We start from the raw sequence: 26,363 nt of genomic DNA on the forward strand, positions 1-26,363 counted from the left end.
AGCCCCTGCTCGCCGCAGCTAGAGAGACGTCTGTGCAGCAGCAGAGACCCGGTGCAGCCAAAAATAAATACATAAATAATCAAAAACCTTCATCGACTTATCGTGCACACTGAGGATGGAAGTTGCATTAAAGTAGGTGACAGATACTAAATTGGTTGTTTATTCATTCAACTCCTCTCTCCATCCCCTTCCTCCTTTCTTGCCTCTCCTCTCCAATTTACAAATGGGCATTTCAACAGTCCTCCATGATTAATGGAGAGAGTAAGCAGACCGACATTTAGTAAGAGTTTAGAGGACCCAGACAACCCTATCAACCAACTTAATTGCCTTTTTACTCTGTTTAATGAAACACTTCACCTTATATACTTTTTTTTTTTCCAAGTACCCTTGAAACATTCACCTGTAAGGACCAAATTCGGTCCAATTTTGGTCCCAAACCAAATTTCAGTAAATTTTCAGTGTTGAAATCCTACTGAATGTGTCCTCTGACTACAACAGAATTAAACAGAAATCGATATCCCCTAAAATATCTAAAAAAAAAATCCAAATATCTGAAAATTGCACATTTCTGAAGGTGCAGTCATTCTGAATGACTCAGGAGTCAAAGATGACATGACGAGGGAAATGTAAAATTTCTTTGAGAGGAATGAGAACAAAAAGACGACCTTACTCTTACTTTACCTTACTCTAAACTAATATGTTTAAAATAAACATATTAACATGAGAATCAGTGGAGAATGACACCTTCGATTTTTCCTATTTGGCTGCTGCTTGAACTCCCCGCTTCCTTCATGCATTAGCCCCTCCAGCCCCGCTGCAGTTGACAAGGTGGCCAAGGATCACGGCTGTGCTCCTGCTTGCGGTCTGCACCCAGCCCTCATACTCTGGCCTTGCCTGTTTAACCAAGTAGTTCAGATACTTTTCTTCTAGTTCCAGTGAACAAACATTTACCATTTTCAAAGGTCATGTTCCTGGAACCATGGAGGGGAATTTACGGGGCAGTAACAGACAAGCTCAAGTCATATTATTCTTATGTTAACTTGAATGAAAATCATGTCAAAGCTGCTTCCTTCCAGCTCTCTCCTACCCGGGGAGTTCTGGTCTAGCTCTCACCCAACATTTTAACTTTCTTTGAGTGTTTCTTCATTTCCCACTCCCCCCGCCCCCCATGACTTCTGTTTCTCCTAGTGATCCTTTAATTGTTTGGACCTTCTCATTGTTTTTGACTTTTAGAAACATCTCTGCCCTTGGTCAGCCTGTCCTATCCAGCCTCTATCATTCGCTGAGACTTGACTAGGTGTGAGGCATTGACTGGGTTTGGTACAGGATGGGAGCTTGTAAGTCAGATAATTAACCGGGGTGTGCTAAGTGCTTTGACTTGTTGGAAGGGCCATGCCAGCAAACATTCATTCAACAAATATTTATTTGCCTTCCACTGTGTAGCGGGCACTGTGCAATGGGAGTGGTATCCTGGGCAGCGGGTCGTGATGGCTTGATGAGGCGTGGGGTTGTGAAAGGGAAATGCATGATCTGGAGATGGATGATCCACTCAGGCTGAAGGTGTTTGGTGGGGACTTGGTGGGACTTGAGCTAATATGTGGTGAGAGAAAAGGCTAGGAAGATTAGGGAGGTCCTTTGGTTTTGTTTTCTTTTTAAGGGAGTTTAGTTCTGTTTCAGTGAGCATATGATTTATTAGATCCATGGTGACTCTTACCAACACCTCTGTACTACTCTCATCTCTGATTTCTTTGATTTGTCTTATGTTCTCGGTAGTGACCAGTGGCACTGAGTGGTGGTGACCGCTTACACTGTTAATTGTGCATTTTTTAAAAGTGGGAGGGGGGTTGCCAAGACAGAATGAACCCAATGCAAGAGCCAGATGTATGATACTCTTATCTAACCTGGATTATTTTCTTGTAGGCATTAGGCATTAAGTAGCCTCTTAAAACCTTTTAAAATTTCTTTGTTAATGTAGGAGAGGAAGAGGTTGAAACAAATGAATTTGAAAACACCCTGTGGGATAAAGTTTCCATCCATTGCCCACCCTGAAATTTTTTATTCTCTTTCTTTAGGTTTCTTGCTATTTAAAGATTTTTGTTTGAATGAAATTAATGAAGCTGTACCTCAGGTGAAGTTTTATGAAGAGGTAAGAAGTGACTGTTTTATCAATGCTTTTATTTTAAAAGCATATTTAAACTGTTCTTTGGAAAAATATTAAGACTCCTAGATATTACAAATATTTAAAAATATTTATAAATTCATTGAAAGTAATTAGTAGCACAAGATATATAATTTATTAGAGATGCTGGCACCAACTATAAAAAACATATCTTTAAAACTCTATAATGTTCTGGAGTCAGTGAGGAATAGTTGGACTAAAATTCTAGAGGAAGATGACGGAGCATCCTCACCCATTTTATTTTCTGCAGAAGCTTGCAGATTCTGGAGACACAAGCTGAGGTAGAGGGCTGCTATTGGATAAAAGAATAACTAGCAAAGTTTTATGGTCACACATTACTGGAGTGACAAATCAGAGACTTGTCGGAGAGGGAGGCCTCAAGCCCACAGCCCGTTTTCCCAGCAAAACATTGGGAGGGGCTGAAGAGATGGGCCAGGAGCTTCTGAAAGACACACTGAAACCTCTCACAGCCTTGCAGGATTACGTGATATTTAAATATATACCTGCTGTGGCACGAATCTGAAAACAGAACAGGCAGGAGAGGAAAACCCCACTGAAGATCTGGAACCACTTATCATAGGTGTGGTGAGCAGATGAGAATCCAAGTTTGGCCCCTGGCAGGAGGCTGTTTCTGGGAGACAGAAAAACCAGAAGAGGTTTCTGGGTCTGGAGTAAAGACTAGATGAGACTGGAGGGGCCCCCAAAACATGATGAGTCCCTTTCTCAAGACGTATGCCAAGTTTTGAAGCTTGAATGGGACAGGGGCCCAAGAGCCATCCTGAAGACTTCTTAAGGGCAGAACCAAGTTCAATGTGGGGGAGACAGATCTCATTGAACTCCAGGGAGAGCCAGGCCTTAGAAATGGGGGTGAACCAGAGGCAGACTGATAGCTTAAGGTGAATGTGTCGGATTCATGATCTCCAAAGAAGATTTAGCTTTGGGACCAGGGACCAGGCTTGATCACTCAAGCGCTTTTGTGTAGCAGAGTTTTATTAAAGTAAGAAAAGGAACAGAGAAAGCTTCTGACAGACATCAGAAGGGGGATGGAGAGTGTCCCCCTCGCCGGTCTAAGCAAGGGAGTTATATACTGTTTAACTGGTTGTTCGGTTCAGTTCAGTCGCTCAGTCGTGTCTGACTCTTTGTGACCCCATGAACTGCAGCACGCCAGGCCTCCCTGTCCATCACCAACTCCCGGAGTTTACCCAAACTCATGTCCATTGAGTCAGTGATGCCATCCAACCATCTCATCCTCTGTTATTACAATAAATCAAAAGAATGTCTCAAGGTTGTAAAGATCTTACTAGACCTACTCCCACAATTTACATTTTAAGATGACAGGATTAGAACTAACAATAGAAAGATCTTACCAGACCCACTCCCATAATATACATTTTAAGATAACAGGGTTTAGTCAAAAGGTTTTCAAGAAGGAGAAACTGTCTTCAAGCAGGACACATTATTGTTATATAGAGTTTAAACTGAGTTGTTCATTGTGTAATCATCAGCTTAGGGCTTAAAGGAGAAAACATTTTACATGACTAAGATTAAGGAATGTAGAGAAAAAGAAGAGATGGTTGTCCTTGCCTCCTCCTTGAGAACCCCAGACCCCTTTCTCATCCTTGGGGACCCCGGACTTTCTTATCAACCTGCCTAGGAATTGACTCTCTCAAGACTGAGTCCTACACAAACGGCAGCAAGACCAGCTCAGCTCAGCTCCCTGTGGGCAGTGAGCTCCCTCCCTGCCTGTGCAGCAGACAGCAAGGGGAGCCCTCTGTCTCTTTCTAGGTGCAAAATAGCAATACTTAGAGACTCTCCAGCATTCACCATACATTAAAAAATGATATGACACAATAGAAGAAAGATCATATGACTTATAAACAAGGCAATAGAATCAGACCCACAGATGAGTCAGATATTGGAGTTAGCTGACAAGTACCTAAAAATAACCGTAAATAATATGTTTAAGACAACAGAGGAAAAGTTGGACAAAATAATTAGATGGAAGGATAGAGTTTTGGCATAATTTGGATTTATTGTGGAAAAACCAAGCAGATATTCTAGAAAATAAAGTACAGTATTTAAATTAGAACCCAGTGGCTAGAACCAATAGCAGATTGTCACAATGAGAGACAGGATTAATGAATGGGAGGCAGTTCAGTAGATCATCTCAAACTGAAACGCAGGAGGTGCACTGGGACGACCCAGAGGGATGGAATGGGGAGGGAGGAGGGAGGAGGGTTCAGGATGGGGAACACATGTATACCTGTGGCGGATTCATTTGGATATTTGGCAAAACTAATACAATTATGTAAAGTTTAAAAATAAAATAAAATTAAAAAAAAAAAACTATAAGAAAGAAATAAGGGCATTAAAGACAAGTGAGATGCACTTAAAAAGGTCTTTGTAGAGGTGGAGTCCCAGAAAGAGGAGGGAGAATGGGGCAGAAGCAATACTTGAGGATATAATACTGTTACAAAATGATGAAAGACATTAGCTTAAAGATTCAAAACACATAGAAAACCCCAAGCAGGATGACTACCAAGGAAACATATATTTGCTCCTCAATATAAGACTCTGAAATCCCATGACAGAAAATTTTAAAAGCAGCCAGAGGTTAGAAAAAGACACCTAGTTTTTAAAGGGCTAGTAATATGGGCTTCCCTGGTGGCTCAGAGGTTAAAGCATCTGCCTGCAATGTGGGAGACCCAGGTTCGATCCCTGGGTCAGGAAGATCCTCTGGAGAAGGAAATGGCAACCCACTCCAGTGTTCTTGCCTGGAGAATCCCATGGATGGAAGAGCCTGCTGGGTTACAGTCCACGGGGTCGAAGAGTCAGACACGACTGAGCGACTTCGCTCAATACGACCAACACAACTATGACATCTTAAACAATTCAGAAAAAAGGAAGACAATAAAATGGCCATCTTTAAAGTAATGAGAGAGAAACGCTGCCAACCTAAAATTATTTTCCCAGCCAAAACTTCCTTAAAGAATGAAGATGAAATAAAGATGGTTTTGGACAAAAACCAAGAGAATTTGTCAGTAGTGGAACTGCATTACCATCAGTATTAAAGGAGCTGCTTCAAGCAGAAGGGCAATGATCCTGGATGGAAATGCAAGAAGGGATGAAGGACATCATAAAGGGCAAATATGCATGTGAAATATACACATGTTGGCCATACAAGGCTGTTATATGTTCTTAGGGTGTAAAGTGTGTGTAAAACTGAAATGTATGAGAGTATCACAGAAGGCAGGAGGAGGGTTAATAAAGTATTTTAAGATTCTAGGATTACTGGGGACAGTAAAAGTAATAATTTGCATTGACTTGTAAAGAATGCATATTGTAACCTCTTAAGGTAATATTTAAGAGAATAAAATACGTGTATCTAGGAGGTTGAAATAGAGGGACTATGAAATAAAACAACATTGTTTTAATCCCCAAAAAGAAAAAGAATAGAAGGTCGACATAAAGTAGGAGGTCAAATTGAAAACAAAGAGGAACTGTGGTAGCTAAAAACCCATTTATATAAATAATTATATTTAATATAAATGGGCTAAATACTCCTAGTAAAAGACTAAGTTTGTCAGACTGGATAACCAAAATCATGTTATGTACTGCTTGTAAGTGGCATGCTTTATTTAAAGTATTTTACTTTACTTTTAAATTAAAATACAATTGCTATACAATATTCAGATCAGATCAGATCAGTCACTCAGTCGTGTCCGACTCTTTGCAACCCCATGAATCACAGCACGCCAGGCCTCCCTGTCCATCACCAACTCCCGGAGTTCACTCAGACTCACGTCCATCGAGTCAGTGATGCCATCCAGCCATCTCATCCTCTGTCGTCCCCTTTTACTCTTGCCCCCAATCCCTCCCAGCATCAGAGTCTTTTCCAATGAGTCAACTCTTCACATGAGGTGGCCAAAGTACTGGAGTTTCAGCTTTAGCATCATTTCTTCCAAAGAAATCCCAGGGCTGATCTCCTTCAGAATGGAATGGTTGGATCTCCTTGCAGTCCAAGAGACTCTCAAGAGTCTTCTCCAACACCACAGTTCAAAAGCATCAATTCTTCGGCGCTCAGCCTTCTTCACAGTCCAACTCTCACATCCATACATGACCACAGGAAAAACCATAGCCTTGACTAGATGGACCTTTGTTGGCAAAGTAATGTCTCTGCTTTTGAATATGCTATCTAGGTTGGTCATAACTTTCCTTCCAAGGAGTAAGCGTATCCTAATTTCATGGCTGCAGTCACCATCTGCAGTGATTTTAGAGCCCAGAAAAATAAAGTCTGACACTGTTTCCACTGTTTACCCATCTATTTCCCATGAAGTGATGGGACCGGATGCCACGATCTTTGTTTTCTGAATGTTGAGCTTTAAGCCAACTCTTTCACTCTCCACTTTCACTTTCATCAAGAGGCTCTTTAGTTCCTCTTCACTTTCTGCCATAAGGGTGGTGTCATCTGCATATCTGAGGTTTTGATATTTCTCCTGGCAGTCTTGATTCCAGCTTGTGTTTCTTCCACTTACAGGTGTACATTATAGTGATTCAGTGTTTAAGGAAGTAACATACTTTAAACAGAAGGATGGAAGAGTATTTGTAATATATATACTCACTGAAGCAAAGCTGGCATAGTATCAAAGTACACAGCAATGCTACTTTGAGATAGAGATGATTTCATCATGATAGAGGAGTCAGTATCTTTGTCTCAAATTTGTATGTTACAAATAGCAAAACTTTAAAATACATCAAGCAAAAACTGGCAGGGAGGTCAAAACAAAATAATTCTACAATCCTCCTGGGACACACAGATACTTCAAGAGCTTGTAGAAACAAATAGGCAAAAATTAGTAAGGATATAGACGATCTTAATAAAGTGATGAATACAGTTGACTTAACTTGACATCCAGAATGCTGCTTTCAGCAAAAACAGTTTGTGTTCTTAAAAGTACGTATGGAACATTTACCAAAATAGAACATACGCTGGGCCCTAAAGCAAGTTTCTGCAAATTTCAAGATTGAAATTGTTCAGAGTATGTATTCTGATCACAGTGGACTTAAGCGCAAATTTCACAACAGTGTTAAGAAATCCTTAGCTGTCTGGAAATAAATAGCTTCTAAATAATTTGTGAGTCACAGAGGAAATTAAAATTGAAGTTAGGAAATATATTCATTAAAATATATTTTAGAGATGACATATGCTAGTATTATTAGCATGGTGTATCTTTACCCTAAAGCACTTGAACTGGTCCAGAGAAAGCATGGCATAATTAGGGGTGATGTTAGTCATCTTTGTACATTTGAAAATTGGAAGGATATTCCTTTTTCCCCTGGTTTACTGATATACATGAAAACTTGATATTTTTCTACATTTTTTAATTGTATTAATGTATTTCCAGGAAGGATGATGAAATGATGATGTACATTTGGCATCATGTGAAAAAAAAAAGAAAACTAAATGTGAAAGGGTTTCACTCAGTACAAAATAACTTTTTATTTCAATGTGAACCAGGCATTTTATCTGTATGAGAATCACAGCTTGATCTGTCAAAAATTATTTTTCTTTCCTGTGTTCTTAAAAGCTTCACCTCTTCAGTTTCAGCATGTACTCAACTGCTTTGTTAAATACAAAGCTGTGTCCTTCAGCAGATGAAACAGATGGGCAGTCTACTGGGTTATTTCTTAAGCACTTCTCAGCAGTGTGGTGGTGACTCCTGCTGATACGTCTCCATCTGAACGCTAAACACGGGCCTTCTCTTCCTTGGCTTGCTCCCCAGTGCCTCTGTCCCAGGCTGTGTGATGGATCTGGCCTGTCAGATCATCTCCTCGGAGGAAAATGGTTCAGGGCTCCTGACCAACTTGCTCTGTGTTCTTCACGGCGTCATCCACCTAGGGGCTTCAAATACAGTTCTCTTAAGTCAGTACAGCCTCTAAGGCTGAGGTTATCAGTAAGTCTGACTCCTTGCTTTCATCAACCCAGTGGATCCTCTAGTTCCTAATTTATGATCCTGATCCCTGCTTGAAGCTGGGCAGTCCTGCTTTGCCCTCCCTGGGCTTCTCAGCTAAAAATCAGGGCGATAGTAGTGTCTGTGCCCTCGGGTCGTCCCGTGTGTGTGCAGACAAGAGCAGCACCTGGCATGCAGTTGACCTTGTTCCAGTTAGACTAGAGGAAGCTTATGACAATATTTATATTACCCTAGATTTAATCATAAATCATGGAAAATAGGAAGTATAACATCAGAGGTAAAGTTAGAGAGTTTTCTTTACTCATTCAACCAGTATTTGTCAAACACTAATGCTCAGAAGTATTGTTTGGATGAGCAAGACAGAGAGAGTGTGTGCTCTCTTTGAGCTCCTGTTTTTGTCGAAACAGACAATAAACAAGTGATAAATAAATAGGAAAGATATTAGGAAATAATGACTCGAAACAGACTCAAAGCTTAATGTGATGTATTGTGATTTGGTGACCGCCTTAAATTGCTGGGTCGAAGACTGACCGAGGAGGTGCATTTTAGTGGAGTAATTTCAGACGTTGTGTATATCCTTTGTGGCATTCACTTAGTTTTTTGAATCTGTCAATTTATATTTTTCACCATGTCGGGTAAAATTTGGGCCATTATAAAACGCTATTTCTACCTTAATCTCTTCTTGTCCTCTCTTTAGAACTCCAGCTGTATGTATGCTTGATCTTTGGATATTATCCTAGATATCACTGATGCCTTATTCAATTTTTCCCCAAATATTTTTTTTCCTTTCTGTTCTTCAGATTAGATAATTTCTACGGAGCTGTCTTCAAACTCACTGACTCTTTTGGTATCTCTCGTCTGTTGTTATGTCCATCCACTGAATTTTTTTTCAGATAGGATTTCCAACATGGCTTATTTCATAGTTATCATCTGTCTGCTGCTATTTCCTAGTTTGTTGTTCATTATATGCATGTTCTCTGTGCATCTTTTAGTATAGTTATAACGGCTGTTTTAAAATCCTTTTCTGATAATTCCAGTCTCTGAATTACCTTGGATAGGTCCTCACTGATGATCTGTTCTCTTGGGTATGACCCACATTTCTCTGTTTCTTCAAACATAGAATAGTTTTAGATTGTATCTTGCACATTGGTATTGTTGGCACTCAAAACTGCTTTTCTGTAGGGTATTGAGAGATATATATATAGTCTCAGGAGTTAATTTGGCTTACTCAGACTTGATGGTCTGTCTTCTCATGCAGTGGGTAGCAATTTAACCTTGTTCAATTCTTTAAACCTGTGCTGGACTAATTTGGGTCTGTCATGCTCACACATCATTAAGGGTCCACCAGAGATTTTGAGATTTTATATGCAGAATTTTGGAGCTCTCCCCTGGCTCTTTATTTTCAGGAATATCCTCTCTTTCTTTCTGGCTTCTGTTCGATGCCCTTTCCCCATAACCTGTGTACTTTCGGTCACTCTTCCGTGGTCCAGTGTAGTTGGGTTTTATAGATGTCCAGAAATGTTCTGTTAGAGATTAGTTGACTATTACCTGAATCAGGGCTTGGTTTGTGATATATTTTGAATATCAAACCAATGTGATTGGCTAATGAATTGAATGTAGGGGATGTTGGGGACAGAGTGGGCAAAAGAGCAAAATCAATGATGATTATTGCTTTTTTGGCTTAGGCACCTGGGTGGTGGTGGTGGTGGTTTAGTCGCTAAGTCGTGTCTGACTCTTGCAATCCCATGGTCTGTAGCCTGCCAGGCTCCCCCATCCATGGGATTCTCCAGGCAAGAATACTGGAGTGGGTTGCCATTGCCTTCTCCATAAGCAGCTGGGAGGATGGTTTTACTCATTTTTGTGATTAAGAGGACTAGGGGAAGGAGATGATTGGCTGGAGTAGAGAGGATGTGGAAATATCCAATAGGTGGCTCAGTATCCAGACTCTGGAGCTCTGAGAGAGAAGTGAGTCCTGAAAACCCGGACTTAGTCATTGGAATAGAACTGGTGTTTGAAACTGTGCAACTGAAGAGCTTTATCCAAGGAGAATATAGTGGATGAAAAAGGGGTGTCTTAGCACCATGCTCTGAGGCACTTCAGTATTTAGAAGCCTAACAGAAGAGGAAAAATTACCAAGGGAGACTGAAGAAGAGGAGGCAGGGTGGCAAACTCCTGGGGAGTATAGATCCCAGAAGTCAGAGGAGATCCCAGAACTCAGACGAGCCAGGAGTGCACCACTGAGCTGAATGCTGCTGGGGTGTCAGGAAGCTGAGGACAGAAAGAGAGGCCCTTGACTGGGCAAGGTGGAGGCCGCTGCGGCTTTACTAGGCTGGAATGGCATGGGACAGATGGGAAACAGAGAGGGTGGCCTGTGAAAGCTGTGGGCCAAAGGGGCTTGCTCTTAGGGTTCTACGTGTTTAGGCTATATGCTCAGCTGTGAGCTTTGTAACCACCAAAGCAGAAAGGGGGGACCACACGGTCAGTAAACGTTCATCACTGCTGGTGATGCTTCTGTCCTGCTCTAGGGGCGACCTTTCACCTTGAACCTGGGCCTCTGCCTGCTCCATTCCCTGGACAACCTGCCTGCCAGAATTAGGGATGACGTTTTCTCTGTGTATATTATGGTCAGAACATCCTGTCTAGAGCTAATTGATGGTTGACGGCATGTTCTTTAATTAGTGGTCTGACTGATAATAGAAAGTGAATTTTGAATTACAGCCCCAGACGCTTTAAGCTCTTGCTTTGCCTACTAAGAATTAACCTTTGCTGCTGTTCAAGTCAGAGTTTCTGAGGCACAAGGCACCCACTAGAGCCAGTGTTGTGGTTCAGGGCGTGGTTTGTGCAAGTAACTAGGATTTTCTGTATAGTCAGTCTATCACAGTTCATAGGAAACTCCCGTTGAATCAGGTGTCAGCTTGCTTTACAGGCCCCAGAACATAGACTTAGGTTTCCTTACCCTTGTGTTTGAGGGTAATAATTCCATGAAGATTTAGTATTCCTAGAGTTTATTTGTATGTTTGGGCAGAAACATTTGCCTTGGGTTCACTGAGAGTCCACCTCTTTTATCCTAGCATTCGGACATTAATTTTTGGACCTTACTGAAACCAAACAACACAACAAAAGAAATCAGCCAAACCAGAGTCCTTTGTTTATTTTCTGGCTCTCCTTCAGATTTCAGTGTCTAGCTTCTGTTTCCTTGCAGCTGCCATGTTTGCGTCTGGGATGGTGTTTGAACCTTGTAGACATGTTCTCCTGAGTTAACTTAGGATGATTAAGGCCAGGTCCTTTGGTTATGCCAACATTTCTGGCTTGCTTCTTCATTAAAAAAATGTTTTCCTCCTGGAGAAAGACATAATTTGAAAAGAGCCATATACCCCGATGTTCACAGCAGCGCTGTTTATAATAGCTAAGACATGGAAGCAACCTAGATGTCTATCGACAGATGAATGGATAAAGATGTGGTCTGTATATACAATGAAATATTACTCAGTCATAAAAAGAAGAAAATAATGCCATTTGCAGCAACATGGATGGACCTAGGAGATGATCACACTAAAGTGAAGTAAGCCAGACCGAGAAAGACAAATATCATACGATATCACTTATAGTGGAATCTAAAGCAAATGATACAAATGAACTTATTTTCAAAGCGAAAGTAGACTCACAGACATAAAAAACAAACTGTGGTTACCAAAGGGGAAGGGAGAGGGATCAATTAGGAGTTTGGGATTAAAATATACACATTACTACATATAAAATAGGTAACCAACAAGGACCTGCTGTATGGCACAAGGAACTCTACTCAGTATGTTATAATAACTTATTATGGAAGAGAGTATAAAAAGAATGTATATGTGTGTGTGTGTGTGTGTATATATATATATACACACATATATAAACTGAGTCACTTATATATCTGAAACTAACAGGACATTGTAAATCACCTATATTTCAATGCATTTTTTTTAATAATTAAAAAACATTTTAAGTGTTTTCCTATTGGATGGAGTATCAACCTCTCCTAGGCCTCCTTCCTTCATGTTCGATTTCAGTGTCTGCCCCAAGAAGACTGAATTCTAAGCCCAGGCAGTTACAGACTTGTGAATTTCAGCCATCTCACTGATATTTAAGGACAATTAAGATGATCCCAGTAATTTCTCAAGTGTGTGAAGCAGTTAGCCTTCATACACATGCTGTGTATGCTTCATGCTCTGTACATACTCTTCTCCCTGCCAAGCATGCCCTTTCATTATCAGAGATTCTCACAGGATTTACTGGTTTTGATTTCAAAACCTGTCAAAGTGAGTGAAAGTCACTCAGTCATATCCGACTCTTTGCGACCCCATGGACTATGCAGTCCTTGGAATTCTCCAGGCCAGAATACTGGAGTGGGTAACCTTTCTCTTCTCCAGGGGATCTTCCCAACCCAGGGATTGAACCAGGTGTCCAGCATTGCAGGCAGATTCTTTACCAGCTGAGCCACAAGGGAAGCCCAAGAATATTGGAGTGGGTAGCCTATCCCTTCTCCAGAGGATCTTCCCAACCCAGGAATCGAACAGGGGTCTCCTGCATTGCAGGTGGATTCTTTACCAACTGAACTATCAGGGAAGCTCTGTCAAGCTGAGACTATACAGTAAAAAAGGCAGCTTTTATTTCTATTCAGTTTATTTTCTTACCTCTAGGAGTGGTCAGCCCTACTCTTTAATCATAGCAGAATAAGAAGCGCTCAGATATTATGAAAGTATAACAACTGGCTACTTGGTAGGAAAATTTTCTGTTTTTTCAGAAATAAGCCCTCTGTAGTTATTTGTCATTATATTGAAAGTCTTCACTGCAGTCTTCCTACCAATTCCATATTTCATTTGTTTTCATTCTCTTCTTGTCTTTTAGATTTAACGTATTTCTGTAAAGGAGTGAAAACACTTCTCTGATCTGAGAACTTGTGAGGTTAAAGTAATAGAGACCCTGTCCTCACAAAGCATATTTGCTAAGCCCATTTTATTATTTAGTCTATCTTAACACCCGTCAGGTTACTGTTTGAAGGAACCTTTCTGTTAATAATTTCAGGGTGCAGAGACGGTTCCAGTATGAAAAACCAGTGCTTTTATCTATGATGAATGTCTTTCCAAAAGATTTAGTTGATTTTAAAAAATCTCTGCAGGAATCCTGACAATTCATTATTATTTTTTCCTCCTGAGTTTTGTAACACTGTAGTCAAGTGAAAATGATCCCCATCATAACTCATGGAAATGGATTACTGCCAAGTTCAAATTATTTGTGCTTTGGAAAGGAGAATTGGCAAGAATGAATGGTCCATGGCTGCTATATCATAAGATAATTGTAACCATGGCAGTGTTTGTTGCCTAATATTGTCTTTCTAAATATAAGCAACGAGGTTCATCATAGGAAGAAGTCCATTCGTCTGTCCCAAGTTGAACTTAAATTATTCCAGCGCCATTATTTCAACATTAGAAGTGGTTGTTTCCTGTGCACTGGCCAATTCAAGTAATTTGCTTGATCTCATGTGGAAGTGGTTTCTGCCAAGACGAGTAATATCTTTTAATAAAGTAAGTTTCTAGGAAGACAGTACCTAACAATCATAACTTTTAACTGTCTAGATAAAAGAATATGAAAAGCTTGAGAACGAGGAAGATCGCCTGTGTAGGAGCCGACAGATCTATGACACGTACATCATGAAGGAGCTGCTGTCCTGTTCGCATGTAAGTGCCTCTCCTTCTTGTATTAATTCAGTGTGAGTAAGTGAGACAGGCTCCACGTGTTTAACCCTGTGTACGAGACAGCAAAAGAGACACAGATGTATAGAACAGTCTTATGGACTCTGTGGGAGAGGGAGAGGGTGGGAAGATTTGGGAGAATGGCATTGAAACATGTAAATATCATGTATGAAATGAGTTGCCAGTCCAGGTTCGATGCACGATACTGGATGCTTGGGGCTGGTGCACTGGGACGACCCAGAGGGATGGAATGGGGAGGGAGGAGGGAGGAGGGTTCAGGATGGGGAACACATGTGTACCTGTGGCGGATTCATTTTGATATTTGGCAAATCTAATACAGTTATGTAAAGTTTAAAAATAAAATAAAATTAAAAAAAAAAAAAAAAAAAAAAGAAATAAAAGAGGAGAAATAACAAAAAAAAAAAAAAGTTGAGATAGGAGGAAAGATTTAAAGGTATTCGTCCAGGATGGAACCCATGTTTCTCAAGTTTTGTCATTTGTTTCCTGGTAATACTGATCCAATATCTGCTGCTCCATGTACTTTTAATAAGGTTCCAAAAGTGGATACTTTCAGTACAGATGTTGATAAAATGGCTAATGCACATCAATCCAAGAAAAGGCTAAGCTCAATTCTCGACTCTCTAAGGAAATGAAGCTTTATTTTTTTCATTTAGCTCCCCTTTAACAATTAGACTAATCAAATATTTATCGATAAATATCTTAAATGCTTTCTTTGAATTAATAAAGTTGATTATAATTAGTATGTTAATATAGTTCACTAATAGTTGAATGATGGTTGAAATCTTTTTTTTTTTTTTGCTTGTAAATCAGAGAAACAATCTTATTCAGTCATTAGGATAAACGAGGTTCCTAGGAAATTCTTCTACCAGGAGTGGGTGGAATAATTAATAATGAAAACGTACACTGTAATCTCTCTACATAAAAAATGTTTTCCAAAGAAGTGTCCTAAGACCCCTGGACTGCTGTGTCCGATGCAGTAGCCACTAGCCATGTGCGAGTATTTAATTGTGTTTACATTTGTTGTTGCTTAGTCTCTTAAGTTGTGTCAACTCTTTGTGACCCCTGGACTGTGATCCATCAGGCTCCTCTGTCTATGGATTTCCCAGGCAAGAATACTAGAGTGGGTTGCCATCCCCTTCTCCAAGGGATCTTCCCAACCCAGGAATCAAACCTGCATCTCCCGCATTGGCAGGCGGGTTCTTTACCACTGAGCCACCAGGGAAGTATGTTTATATTAATTGCAATCAAATGGAACTAAAATTTTAATTCCTGACGTCCTCCGGAGCCGCATTTGAAATGTGCAGTACCCACATGTGGCTGGTGGCTCCTGCATCAGCCCCGATTCACAGCATTTCCATCACCGCAGCGAGTCCGATCGGACAGCACAGGTCACGACAGTGATACACTTCCGTGTACTCATTGTGTTGTCTCCAGCGCTTACTGAACTTCTGAGCTAGAGCTTACCGTAAGGCTCTGTGCCTCGCTGCCCTGCTAGGGATGGTTGGACCTTGGAAAATGCCACGTGTTCACTGAGAAAGCCTCTGTAGATGTAGCTTTCATGTAGGGCAGCAGTTTAGAGGGTTTTTAGCAGAGTGATATGCTTTTTTAAGCTCTTCTTCTTGTGCATTACTTCAGACATAATTTGAAGTTTAGGGGGAGGACAGGGTTTCTAATTTTTGTCAGTGTGAGTTTTGTTCTTTTAGAACCAATTCCTCTTTGCAGTGGTTACAACAAGCCTTTCCTTAACCTAGAGTCTTTTCAACACTGTGGTTTAGCTTTGTGATCCTGGCATTTAATTCTTAGGTATATCTTTGTGCATTCGTGTTCTCTCATGAAACAGAAATTTTACATTTTTAGGACCCCAGTATCAGCCAACTGAGAAATGATGCATTTAATATTAATACGGTGATAATACGATTCCTTACACCCTTTTTAAGTCAAAGTAGCCTTGATCTCTTGTGGGCATAGATGTTTCAGTTAGATGCCCCCATGTGTATCAGCCGTCTTGACATAGTTTCTAAGAACTCTGGAAGCTCTGAGAAACAATCATCTGGCTCGCCCACAAACATGCAGCAGATTTTTTTAAGAATGCATGTTGATGTGGTCACCATAGGCTACTGCTTAGTAACTGTTGTGTTAAATTATATGTTGTGATATTGTAAAGTGCACAGAGGTTTGCTCTGTTTTATATTTGTGGGGGAAAAAGAAAAAGAAAACATTGTATGTGTTTTTTTAAAGCCATTCTCAAAGCAAGCCGTAGAACACGTACAAAGTCATCTGTCCAAGAAACAAGTGACATCAACTCTTTTTCAGGTAAGGTAAAATGCTCTCCAAATAAATGTTTCTAATTCACTTAATGGTTGTATTTGGGGGCATTCTTTGCTTGGGTGAAAGCGCTGGTGGAATTTCGAGACTATTTCTTACCTAGAGGTTTATCTGGAAGAACCAAAGTTTAATATCACCTGTCTTTTCATTGAAACGTGCTCTTATGCCAGCATCATAAAGGCTGTCCTGAAAAAGGCTGCTAGAGCATTCTTTCAGTGTTTTTTTTTCCCTATAAATCAATCAAGATGAGACATTGGAGGGAAAAGGCTTTTCCTGTTTGACATCCCAGGCACCTGTGATGAGCAGGGACTGGGCAAGATTTACTTTCTAGTGGTACAGGTGTTGGTCCCCACGGCGATCCTTCCCCAGATGAAGCAGATTCATTTTAAGCAATCAAGAAGGAATGAATGGCCTTGGAGTCATGACTGAGAAATTGGATTTTGCCTCAGCTCCTCTTATCTTGAACACAACACAATCATAGATTTAAATTATAAGGCTCAGAAAACTCGATCCACAACTGATGGGCGCATGTCTTGGCTGCTCTTTGGATGCACTGGTTTTCCTCCTGAAAGCCTTTTCTGTTATCCCGTGGGATTTCTATAGAGATGGCAGCTTGCAAGGGTACGGTCAAATTTCCAAGTGGATCATGTACTTTTTATGTTTCTGGGAGTTACAAGAAATAGGAACGAATACCATTTATTAACATAATGGTTTTCATAAATGAAAATAACTAGTTTATCCTTTTCTTGGATTATTCAGTCATTTGAAGAGAAGTAAGTTGATTTTTGCCTTAGTGCCTTATGGCTGGGCTTGTTTATACAGATTCATACAAAATGAATCTGATTATTCTATAGAAAAGATACTGGTTTGACTCTGAGAACATTTGGGCACGGTACCCAAACCGGCTGCTGCCTTTCTGCCAAAATGATTAGATGGACATCTCTTAAAATGTCAGACGTTTTAGTACAGTCTAGTTGGTTATAAGCTTGGGCTCTGAAATACAGTGACCTGACTTTCAAGACCCTGGGCAAGGTACCATGCCTCTCCGCACTTCTGTTTTTCCCTCTGTGGAGTAGAAATGCCAGCAGACTGTCCCGTAAATGCGGTTTTGAGGACCCGGTGCATATGAGCTGCTTTGTACCAGGCTTGTCTATCACAGCACTCCATAAATGTCAATCTTCTCAAACACCCCACAGTCAGAAAGTGCAATTTGAATACCTGCTTTTTGTTGCCTCTGTGATGTTTTCATGTCATAATTTCAGTTTTCTGACTTTGACATGGTTCAGAGATAGTTGTGTAGTCAGTTACATTTAATATTGCTACATTACTACATAGATTTTACAGCTCTGATGTTGGCTTTTCCCATAGCATAAATAACATTTAAAGAGATAGTTTCAGATGAGAGATACAAAGACCAACAAAATTATCTTTGTGGCTTCAAGAAACATTGATTTAGAAGCCATGTCTCCAATATATCTTTTAAAAGCACTTTACTGATTTGTTCATAAGAAAATAATTGAGTAATGTTCTGATAAAACAGATATAGAATAGCTGGTATTTTTATTTCAGTGGTGAAGGAAATGGTCATTATTATGTCGATTTAAATAAGAAAGAATTTTAGTGCAATTCGGTATAATACGTACCATTAGAACATGGTGGTCAAAGTATAAAGTAGAAGTTATATGTTTGGATACCCTGTTTATAGAGGGACATTGATCTCTATAACATTTAAGTAACATTAAAGTTACTTGATATTCTTTGGGTTGGAATTTTCCCTCCTGGCTTTAAATGAGTTATAATTGAGAAATAAAAGTTGTGTATAATTGAAAGTGTACAGTGTGATGTTTTGGTATGTGTATTCATTGTGAAATGATTGTGCAATCTAACTAAGCAGCATACTCATCACCTCATGTAGTTATATTTGTATGCATGGGTGGTGAGAACACTTAAGATCAACTTTCTTAGCAAATTTCAAGTGTACAATACAATACTATTAACTATCGTCCCCATACTGGACATTAGCTCTCCAAGACTTATTTATCCTGCAGAACTGAAACTTTGTACCCTTTAAGCAACATCTCCCCCATTTTCCCCACTTCCTAACCCTTGGCAACCAACTTTCTACTCTGCTTTTATAAGTTGGACTTTTTTTAGATTCCACATACAGGAGAGATCAGCTTGTAATTGTCTTTCTGTGTCTGGCTTGTTTCACTTAGCATAATGTTCTCCAGATTCACCTGTGCTGTCGTAAATGTCAGGATTTCCTTCTTTTTAAAGAACAGAACAGAGTATACCATTTGTGTGTGTGTGTGTGTACACACATATATGTATATGTACATGTATATCTCCATCCCCCATTTTCTTTATCCATTCATCCATTGACGGACCCTTGGGTTATCTGCATATCTTTACCATTGTGAAGTAATGCTGCAGTGAACATGGGCATGTGGGTATCTCTTCAAGATACGGATTTAATTTCCTTTGGATATACACCAGAGGGAGTCTTTACACTGTTCTGTAATGGCTGTCCCAGTTTGCATTCCCACCAACAGTGCACAGGGATTCCCTTTTTCTGTATCCTCAGCAACACGTACCTCTGGGCTTTCTGATAACAGTCATCCTGACAGGTGTGAGATGGTATCTCTCTGTGGTTTTGATTTGCATTTCCTTGAGATTAGTGATGCTGAGCACCTTTTCATATGCCTGTTGGCCATTTATTATCTCTTTTGAAAAATGTCTATTCAGGTCTTCAGCCCACTTTTGAATTGGGTTATTTGGGCTTTTGCTGTTGAGTTGAGTTCCTCATAGGTTTACAAATAACTTCTTTCATTCTCCAGGTTGCCTATTCACTCTGTTAATTGTTTCCTTTTTCTCTGCAGAAGCTTTTTAGTCTGATGCAATCCCACTTGTTTGATTTTGCTTTTGTTGCCAGAGCTTTTGATGTCATATGCAAAAAATCATCACCCAAACCAGTGTCAAGAAGCTTTTTCCCATGTTTTCTTCTGGTTGTATGGTTTCAGGTCTTATTGAGTTTATTTTTATATATGGTGTGAGGTAAGGGTCCAATCTCATCCTCAATTTATTGAAGTGACTGTCTTTTCCCCACTGAATGCTTGATGTCCTTGTCAAAGATCAGGTGACCGTAGGTGTGTGGATTTATTTCTGAACTCTGTTCTGTCCCATTGATCCATAAGGTCTGTTTTTATGTCAGTACCATACTATTTTGATTGCTGTAGGTTTATCGTATATTTAAACATTGGAAAGTGTGATGCCTGAGGTGAAATTTCTTATCAAGTAGAACAAGGTAGTTAAAAACATGCTTTGAAAATAAATACAAAATGCTTTTTATTCTTTTTGTTTGCAAAGTTGACTTTAGAAATAATTGCACAGGTGCATTTGGTGGCAAGAGCTGGGAGCAGTCCTGGCTTACATGTAGGTTCCTGGAATGTGCCAGGCCCCGTGTTTGGCTCTTGGTGTTCTGTGCTTAGTGGCTCAGTCGTGTCCGACTCTTTACGAACCCCATGGACTATAGACTGCCAGGCTCCTCTGTCAATGGGATTCTCCAGGCAAGTATACTGGAGTGGATTGCCATGCCCTCCTCCAGGGGATCTTCCCAACCCAGGGATCGAACCCAGGTCTCCCACATTGCAAGCGGATTCTTGACCGTCCGAGCCACCAGGGAAGTCTCAGTGTTTTGAATCTTACTAAACCCTCACAGTGGCCTTGCAGATGAGATGTAACTCTCCCATCTTACAGATTGAGGAACCAGGAATCAGAGCAGTGAGATCGTTTGCTCATGACCCCACTATTGACCTTTGGCTTTTGCATTGCTTACCTGACACATTTTGTGGTCCTTCATGTTGAAAGTGGCAGTGTGGTATATCATATCTGGTCTTAAGAATTTCTGGTACAGGATGTTTTATAAAATATGAAAAAAATGTTAAGAGTTTCTGTAAATAGAAAATCTGTTACATACAAATGTAGTCTTTCATACATCTTTCCACACTTGATGTCTTTTGAACCTCTTGAGACTTGTGGCCTTGGTGTTTAGCATCTAGAAGACTAGGTGAAGATGACTGTTATCTTTGATTATAGACACATAGGACTTCAGAGTTGCAAAAAGCTTCAGAGAGAGAGAGGTCAGCGTCCCCTGTTACTAAGGAGGGAACAAGCCCACTTGGTTGTAGTGACCACGCCCCGTGCCTTGCCCAGGACGCTGATGGCCCTGCCAAGTGGCAGAGGCTAGCTTAGCCCCGTGGTAGCAAGGGAGGCTCCCAGGCGGGCTGCAGGGGTCTCACCGACCGTGTTGGTGACTGTGGCTTCTGTACGTTTCCTCGTGTGAGCACTTGCCTTGGACGTCTCCTGACATCTGGTCCTTCTTTTTTGCACATTTTTAGGATGATCTACAAAGACACAGAAAACATTAAATTTCTATCATTCAGGGAGAGAGTAGGGTATCACGATATTTTCTAGAACTAGCTAATTGCCCCTAAGCTGAGTTGTGAAGTGTTGGGATTTGATATTTTTATCACTCTTGATTTGAAGACTACCCCATGGGAAATAAATTTATGCAGTTTATTTGATAATGTGTAAAGTGGCATGAAATTGAAGCAGATTGTTTTCCATAGGGAAAGAGCCCCACACATGTGAGCCAGGAGTCCTTGCCGTAATCTCGGCTTAGCCATGAACTTGCTCAAAGACCTTGCAAATAGCTAATTAAAAAAAAGCTTTACTCCATGGGTTCCTTCACTTTTAGTCTTTGAAACTCAATGCAGATCATTTATGATAATTGTAATTAATGGCAATTATATAATTAATTGTAATTCACAGGCTGCCACTACATAATTTACAGGGCTCAGTACACAATGTAAACGTGGGGGTCCTTGTTCAGAAATTTCAAGATGGCAACAGTAGGGCACCATACCGAGGACTGGGCTCTTCTGTGGGACTGCATGGGTCACACGCCCATGAAGCTAATTCCAGGCATTTAAGGCATGTCTGTGACTTGCCATGAGCTGTGCCAGACAGTAGAGACGCAGTGGCACACAGGACAGACCTGTCCTCGCCTTCAGGGAACCTGCCGTTGAGTGGTGTAGATGACGACTAAGCAAGCAGCCATGCCCATGAATCCATTGGTGCAAACTAGACAGGCGCTGAGGAGGGCGAGTCCAAGGTGCTATCAGGTTAGTTCAGGTCAGTCACTCAGTTGTGTCTGACTCTTTGGGACCCCATGGACTGCTGCATGCCAGGCCTCCCTGTCCATCACCAACTTCTGGAGTTTACTCAAACTCCTGTCCATTGAATTGGTGATGCACTCCAACCATCTCATCCTCTGTCGTCCCCTTGTCCTCCTGCCTTCAATCTTTCCCAGCATCAGGGTCTTTGCAGATGAGTCAGTTCTTCGCATCAGGTGGCCAAAATATTGGAGTTTCAGCTTCAGTATCAGTCCTTCCAATGAATATTCAGAACTGATTTTCTTTAGCATGGACTGGTTGGATCTCCTAGCTGTCCAAGGGACTCTCAAGAGTCTTCTCCAACACTACAGTTCAACAGCATCAATTCTTTGACACTCAGCTTTCTTTATAGTCCAGCTCTCACATCCATACATGACTACTGGAAAAACCACAGCTTTGACTAGATGGACCTTTGTTGGTAAAGTTGATGTCTCTGCCTTTTAATATGCTGTCTAGGTTGGTCATAACTTTTCTTCCAAGGAGCAAGCATCTCCTAATTTCATGGCTGCAGTCACCATCTGTAGTGATTTTGGAGCCCCCCAAAATAAAGTCTGTCAGTATTTCCATTGTTTCCCCATCTATTTGCCATGAAGTGATGGGACCGGATGCCATGATCTTAGTTTTCTGAATGCTGAGTTTTAAGCCAACTTTTTCACTTTCCTCTTTTACTTTCATCAAGAGGCTCTTTGGTTCTTCACTTTCTGCCATAAGTGTGGTGTCATCTGCATATCCATTATTGATGATTATGGGAGCACATAGTTGGGAACCTCACCACATCTGTGGAGAAGGCAGTGGCACCCCACTCCAGTACTCTTGCCTGGAAAATCCCATGGATGGAGGAGCCTGGTGGACTGCAGTCCATGGGGTCGCGAAGAGTCGGACACGACTGAGCGACTTCACTTTCACTTTTCTCTTTCATGCATTGGAGAAGGAAATGGCAACCCAGTCCAGTGTTCTTGCCTGGAGAATCCCAGGGACGGGGGAGCCTGGTGGGCTGCCGTCCATGGGGTCACACAGAGTCGGACACGACTGAAGCGCCTTAGCAGCAGCAGCACATCTGAGTCTCATCCACTTGTGTTTTTCACTTTACTGTGTTCTTACTGATGCAGTGTGGAATTTCTTTTCCATCCTTTCCAGCCATACATAGAAGAAATTTGTGAAAGTCTCCGAGGCAGCATTTTTCAAAAATTCATGGAAAGGTATGAAGCTTTGTGTACAAAGTCTTTTTTGTTGAGATATGTTTGTCATGTAACATTATGTTAGTGTGGCGGTTTATTTGCTAAGTCGTGTCTGACTCTGCGACCCCGTGGACTGTAGTCTGCCAGGCTCCTCTGTCCATGGGATTCTCTAGGTGAAAATACTGGAGTGGGTTGCCATTTCCTTCTCCAGAGGATCTTTCCAACCCAGGAATCAAACCCAGGTCTCCTGCATTGCAGGAAGATTCTTTACTGACTGGGCTATGATATTTAAATCTTGTACTGTGTAGGTATACCTCATGTTACCCCATAAATGCTATCCTTAAAATGTGTTAATTTATTCATTCAACAAACATTTATTATCCATGTGCTCTGTGCCAGGCTTTGTATTAGCTTGTACCCCCTATAGTTTAGGATTTGTATATATTAACATCCCTTTGACTTTTAGTTTTTTAGTTTCCAAATGATCCAAAATGTAAATAGACTAGAGAACCTCAATATTGAAGGTATCTTATTGGGACACATTTGCTAATGCAAACATGAGTCTAGATTCAGTTCATTTGTTTATATGTTAAAGTCATATCCTTAAAAATGAGACAGCCCTTTTCTTGATTCTTTACATAGTAGAATTTAGGTATATTGGCAGATGTCTTTTGTCGTGTCTGTCTTAACATACCCAATAAATGTGTCTCTTTGGGTTACTCAAACTATAGAGTATGTTTGTCACATAAAATCCTGAAAACTTTCTAGATAATTAACAAGAACCTACTGTGTAGTGCAGGGAGTTCTGCTTGATATTTATAATAACCTGAAGGGGAAGAGAATCTGAAAGGAATAGATATATGCGTATATGTAACCGAGTTCCTTTGCCGTACATCTGAAACTAGCACAGAATTGTGAATCAGCTCTGCTCCAAGGTAAAATGACATTTTAAAAAATGTAAATTTAAAAAATTTCAGGGATGCCTATGAAAGTGTTCCCATGCTTCCCAGGCACCCGCGAGTCAGCCCTTCAGTGTTTTGAGTGTTCCTCTGTGATGGCGCACCTTAGGGATCGGACTTTCTGACTCTGAATCTGCATTCACATGGACTCTGCTCGTCTCTGTAAACTTGGCTAATTTCTAGACAGTTGTCGTGATGATTGAGTCTCAGGGTGGGAGCAGCCCACAGCTGTTCAGTAATTGCCCTTTAAGGACAAATGCTTCAGTGTTTTTTGTTTTTTTTTTTTTTTCTTCTCCACATGTTCACAGAACTAAAGTAATTTTTAAAAAAAGTTGTATCAAGATTCTACCAGAGTTCAAGAGATAATTTTATCTTGGAGTAGAGTCAGTACTGTGGGAAACGAATCTGCATACAAATGATTACATTTTCTGAGCAGGACCAGAGGGACTTTGCCAAAAAGCAGTGGCATGGAACTGAGGGGCCAGGGCACTGGTTCAGGGCTAAGATTCAGCTGAGTCTTGGGCTGTCTCCATGGCTGCTGATTCTAAAGACCTGACTTTTCCCAAACTCTTGGGTCAGCTCATTGTTCTGTGACCCTTGGGGGAGAGGGGAGAAATGGGGATGGTAATTGAAATTGGGGAAGAGGTCTTATAACTTCACTGTGTATCCAGGTAAACCTGCACAGTCATTGTCTCCCACTGAATTGACCATTCACTTTTTTTTTAAATTTTGTTGAAGTATAGTTGATTTGCAGTGTTAATTTCTACTGTACAGCAAAGCGATTCAGCTATACATATATGTATATATTCTTTTTCATATTCTTTTCCATTATGGTTTATCACAAGGTGTTGAATCTAGTTCCCTGTGCTATCCAGTAGGACTCTGTCGTTTATCCATCCTATATATAATAGTTTACATCTGCTTATCCCAAACTCCCAATCGAGCCCTCTCCCACCCCTCTCATCCTCTCTCACACAGAGAACCATAAGTCTGTTCTCTATATGAAGATTTACATAAAAATGGGCTATAAATGCAAAATACACACTGGGTTTCAAAGCAATGAATTCAAACCACTTTCAGGGGCTTCTCTGATAGCTCAGTTGGTAAAGAATCCACCTGCAATGCAGGAGACCCCGGTTCGATTCCTGGTTGGGAAGATTCCCTGGAGAAGGGATAGGCTACCCACTCTAGTATTCTTGGGCTTCCCTTGTGGCTCAGCTGGTAAAGAATCCACCTGTAATGCTGGAGCCCTGGGTTCGATCCCTGGGTTGAGAAGATCTTTTGGAGAAGGGAAAGGCTACCCACTCCAATATTCTGGCCTGGAGAATTCCAGAGACTGTATAGTCCTTGGGGTCACAAAGAGTTGGACACAACTGAGTGATTTTCACTTTCAAAGCAACACAAAAATAAGAATGTAGACTATCTCATTAAAATTTTATATTGATCACATGTGGAAATGATAATTTTTGATATATTGGTTCAAATAAGATACATTATTAAAATTAAATTACTTATGAGTCATCTGTTACCCGTCTGTTGGACAGTACCGACTCAGATAAAGATTGTTACCATAACATAATGACAATTAAAGCAGAAACATGAAGATTTCAGTTTGAATCGTAAAATAAAGCCTTGAGTGCTAGGCAAACGCTTTGTGAAAAAAATATTTATGAAAGCTCACTCTGAGAAGTCACACAAGTATACAGAGCTAGTTCTCAGTTAACGTGATATTTAACTTTTCAGTAATTCCTCACATTCTTTTTCAGTGACAAGTTTACTAGATTTTGTCAGTGGAAAAACGTGGAATTAAATATCCATGTGAGTATCATCTTTGCCTTTATTTTTTTAAATAAAAACTTCCTTTGGCTCAGTTTCGTGAGAAAATATTTTATTCAGCAGCATACTCCCAAGGGTAACATGCTGCCCAAACAGATGTCCTGCTTACAGCTTTACGCATGAAAAATCCATCCTCCCATATCCAGTTGTACACACTTTGAGTTTTCGTCCTCTTTTTTCATATTCATATAAGAATGCATTTATTTATTTAAGGAAGGATATTTTAAGCCATAATTAAGCTTTGAATAGAAATAGTAGTAAAGATACAAGTCTTCTACATCATGTAATTCCGGTGCCCCTGTCATTTGCTATCCTGGTAAATTTCCTTGCTTTTTTTTCTTATTAGGTGCAGTCATGTAATAAACATGATGATATCTCTTACTAGACCACAGTTGCATCTTTTTTATTGTTTTGAGAATGATGAAAGCAGTCCTTAAAGGCGGGATACTTCCTAGCTTGTATCCCCTAATACTACGTCTTCTCTTAGCTTTTCCGTGTCAGGAATTCTGGGGCACATTCTTTACTTCACTTTTAGAGTGTTCGCTTCTCTTCCCCTTTCCCTTGTGCTCTCCCTCCATAAAGGTTTGCAATTGAGAAAAATAAATAACTGGATTCTGTTTTTGATTAAAAAAAATTTTTTTTTTTAGTTGAACAGTACCATTCACAGAAGTGGGTTTTTGGTTTTGTTTTTTTCATTTTAATTTCCCCTCTCTGCCCCATTTCCTGCAGGATTGAGAAGCAAGAGGCAGTGACACATTTTTAAAAATAACAGGACTTCTGAGCGGTCCAGTGATTAAGATCCTGTGCTTCTACTCTAGGGAACGAGGGTTCGATCCTGCATGCATCTGCATGGCCAAAAAACGAACAAACAAAACCAAAAAACCTTATCTCTGCTGTGGATCCTCCTGTGCCTATGCTCCTTTA

General features: G+C 40.5%; 1 protein-coding gene across 5 annotated transcripts in view; it reads left to right on the plus strand.

The window, feature by feature from the left end:
• The window catches only part of GRK3 (G protein-coupled receptor kinase 3), a 126,046-nt gene that overhangs the window by 55,008 nt on the left and 44,675 nt on the right, over positions 1-26,363 (plus strand). For 3 of the 5 annotated variants that reach the window (XM_055551066.1, XM_055551063.1, XM_055551067.1), the window contains exons 3-7: positions 2,073-2,146; positions 13,770-13,871; positions 16,146-16,220; positions 22,604-22,665; positions 25,370-25,421. In XM_055551066.1, coding sequence (XP_055407041.1) covers positions 2,073-2,146; positions 13,770-13,871; positions 16,146-16,220; positions 22,604-22,665; positions 25,370-25,421 — 365 coding nt within the window. The remainder of the gene's footprint in view (positions 1-2,072; positions 2,147-13,769; positions 13,872-16,145; positions 16,221-22,603; positions 22,666-25,369; positions 25,422-26,363) is intronic. The other 2 variants (XM_055551068.1, XM_055551065.1) reach the window with 2 other exon arrangements.

The sequence above is a fragment of the Bubalus kerabau genome, chromosome 16, assembly GCF_029407905.1.
Source record: "Bubalus kerabau isolate K-KA32 ecotype Philippines breed swamp buffalo chromosome 16, PCC_UOA_SB_1v2, whole genome shotgun sequence".
Lineage (NCBI taxonomy): Eukaryota > Metazoa > Chordata > Mammalia > Artiodactyla > Bovidae > Bubalus > Bubalus kerabau.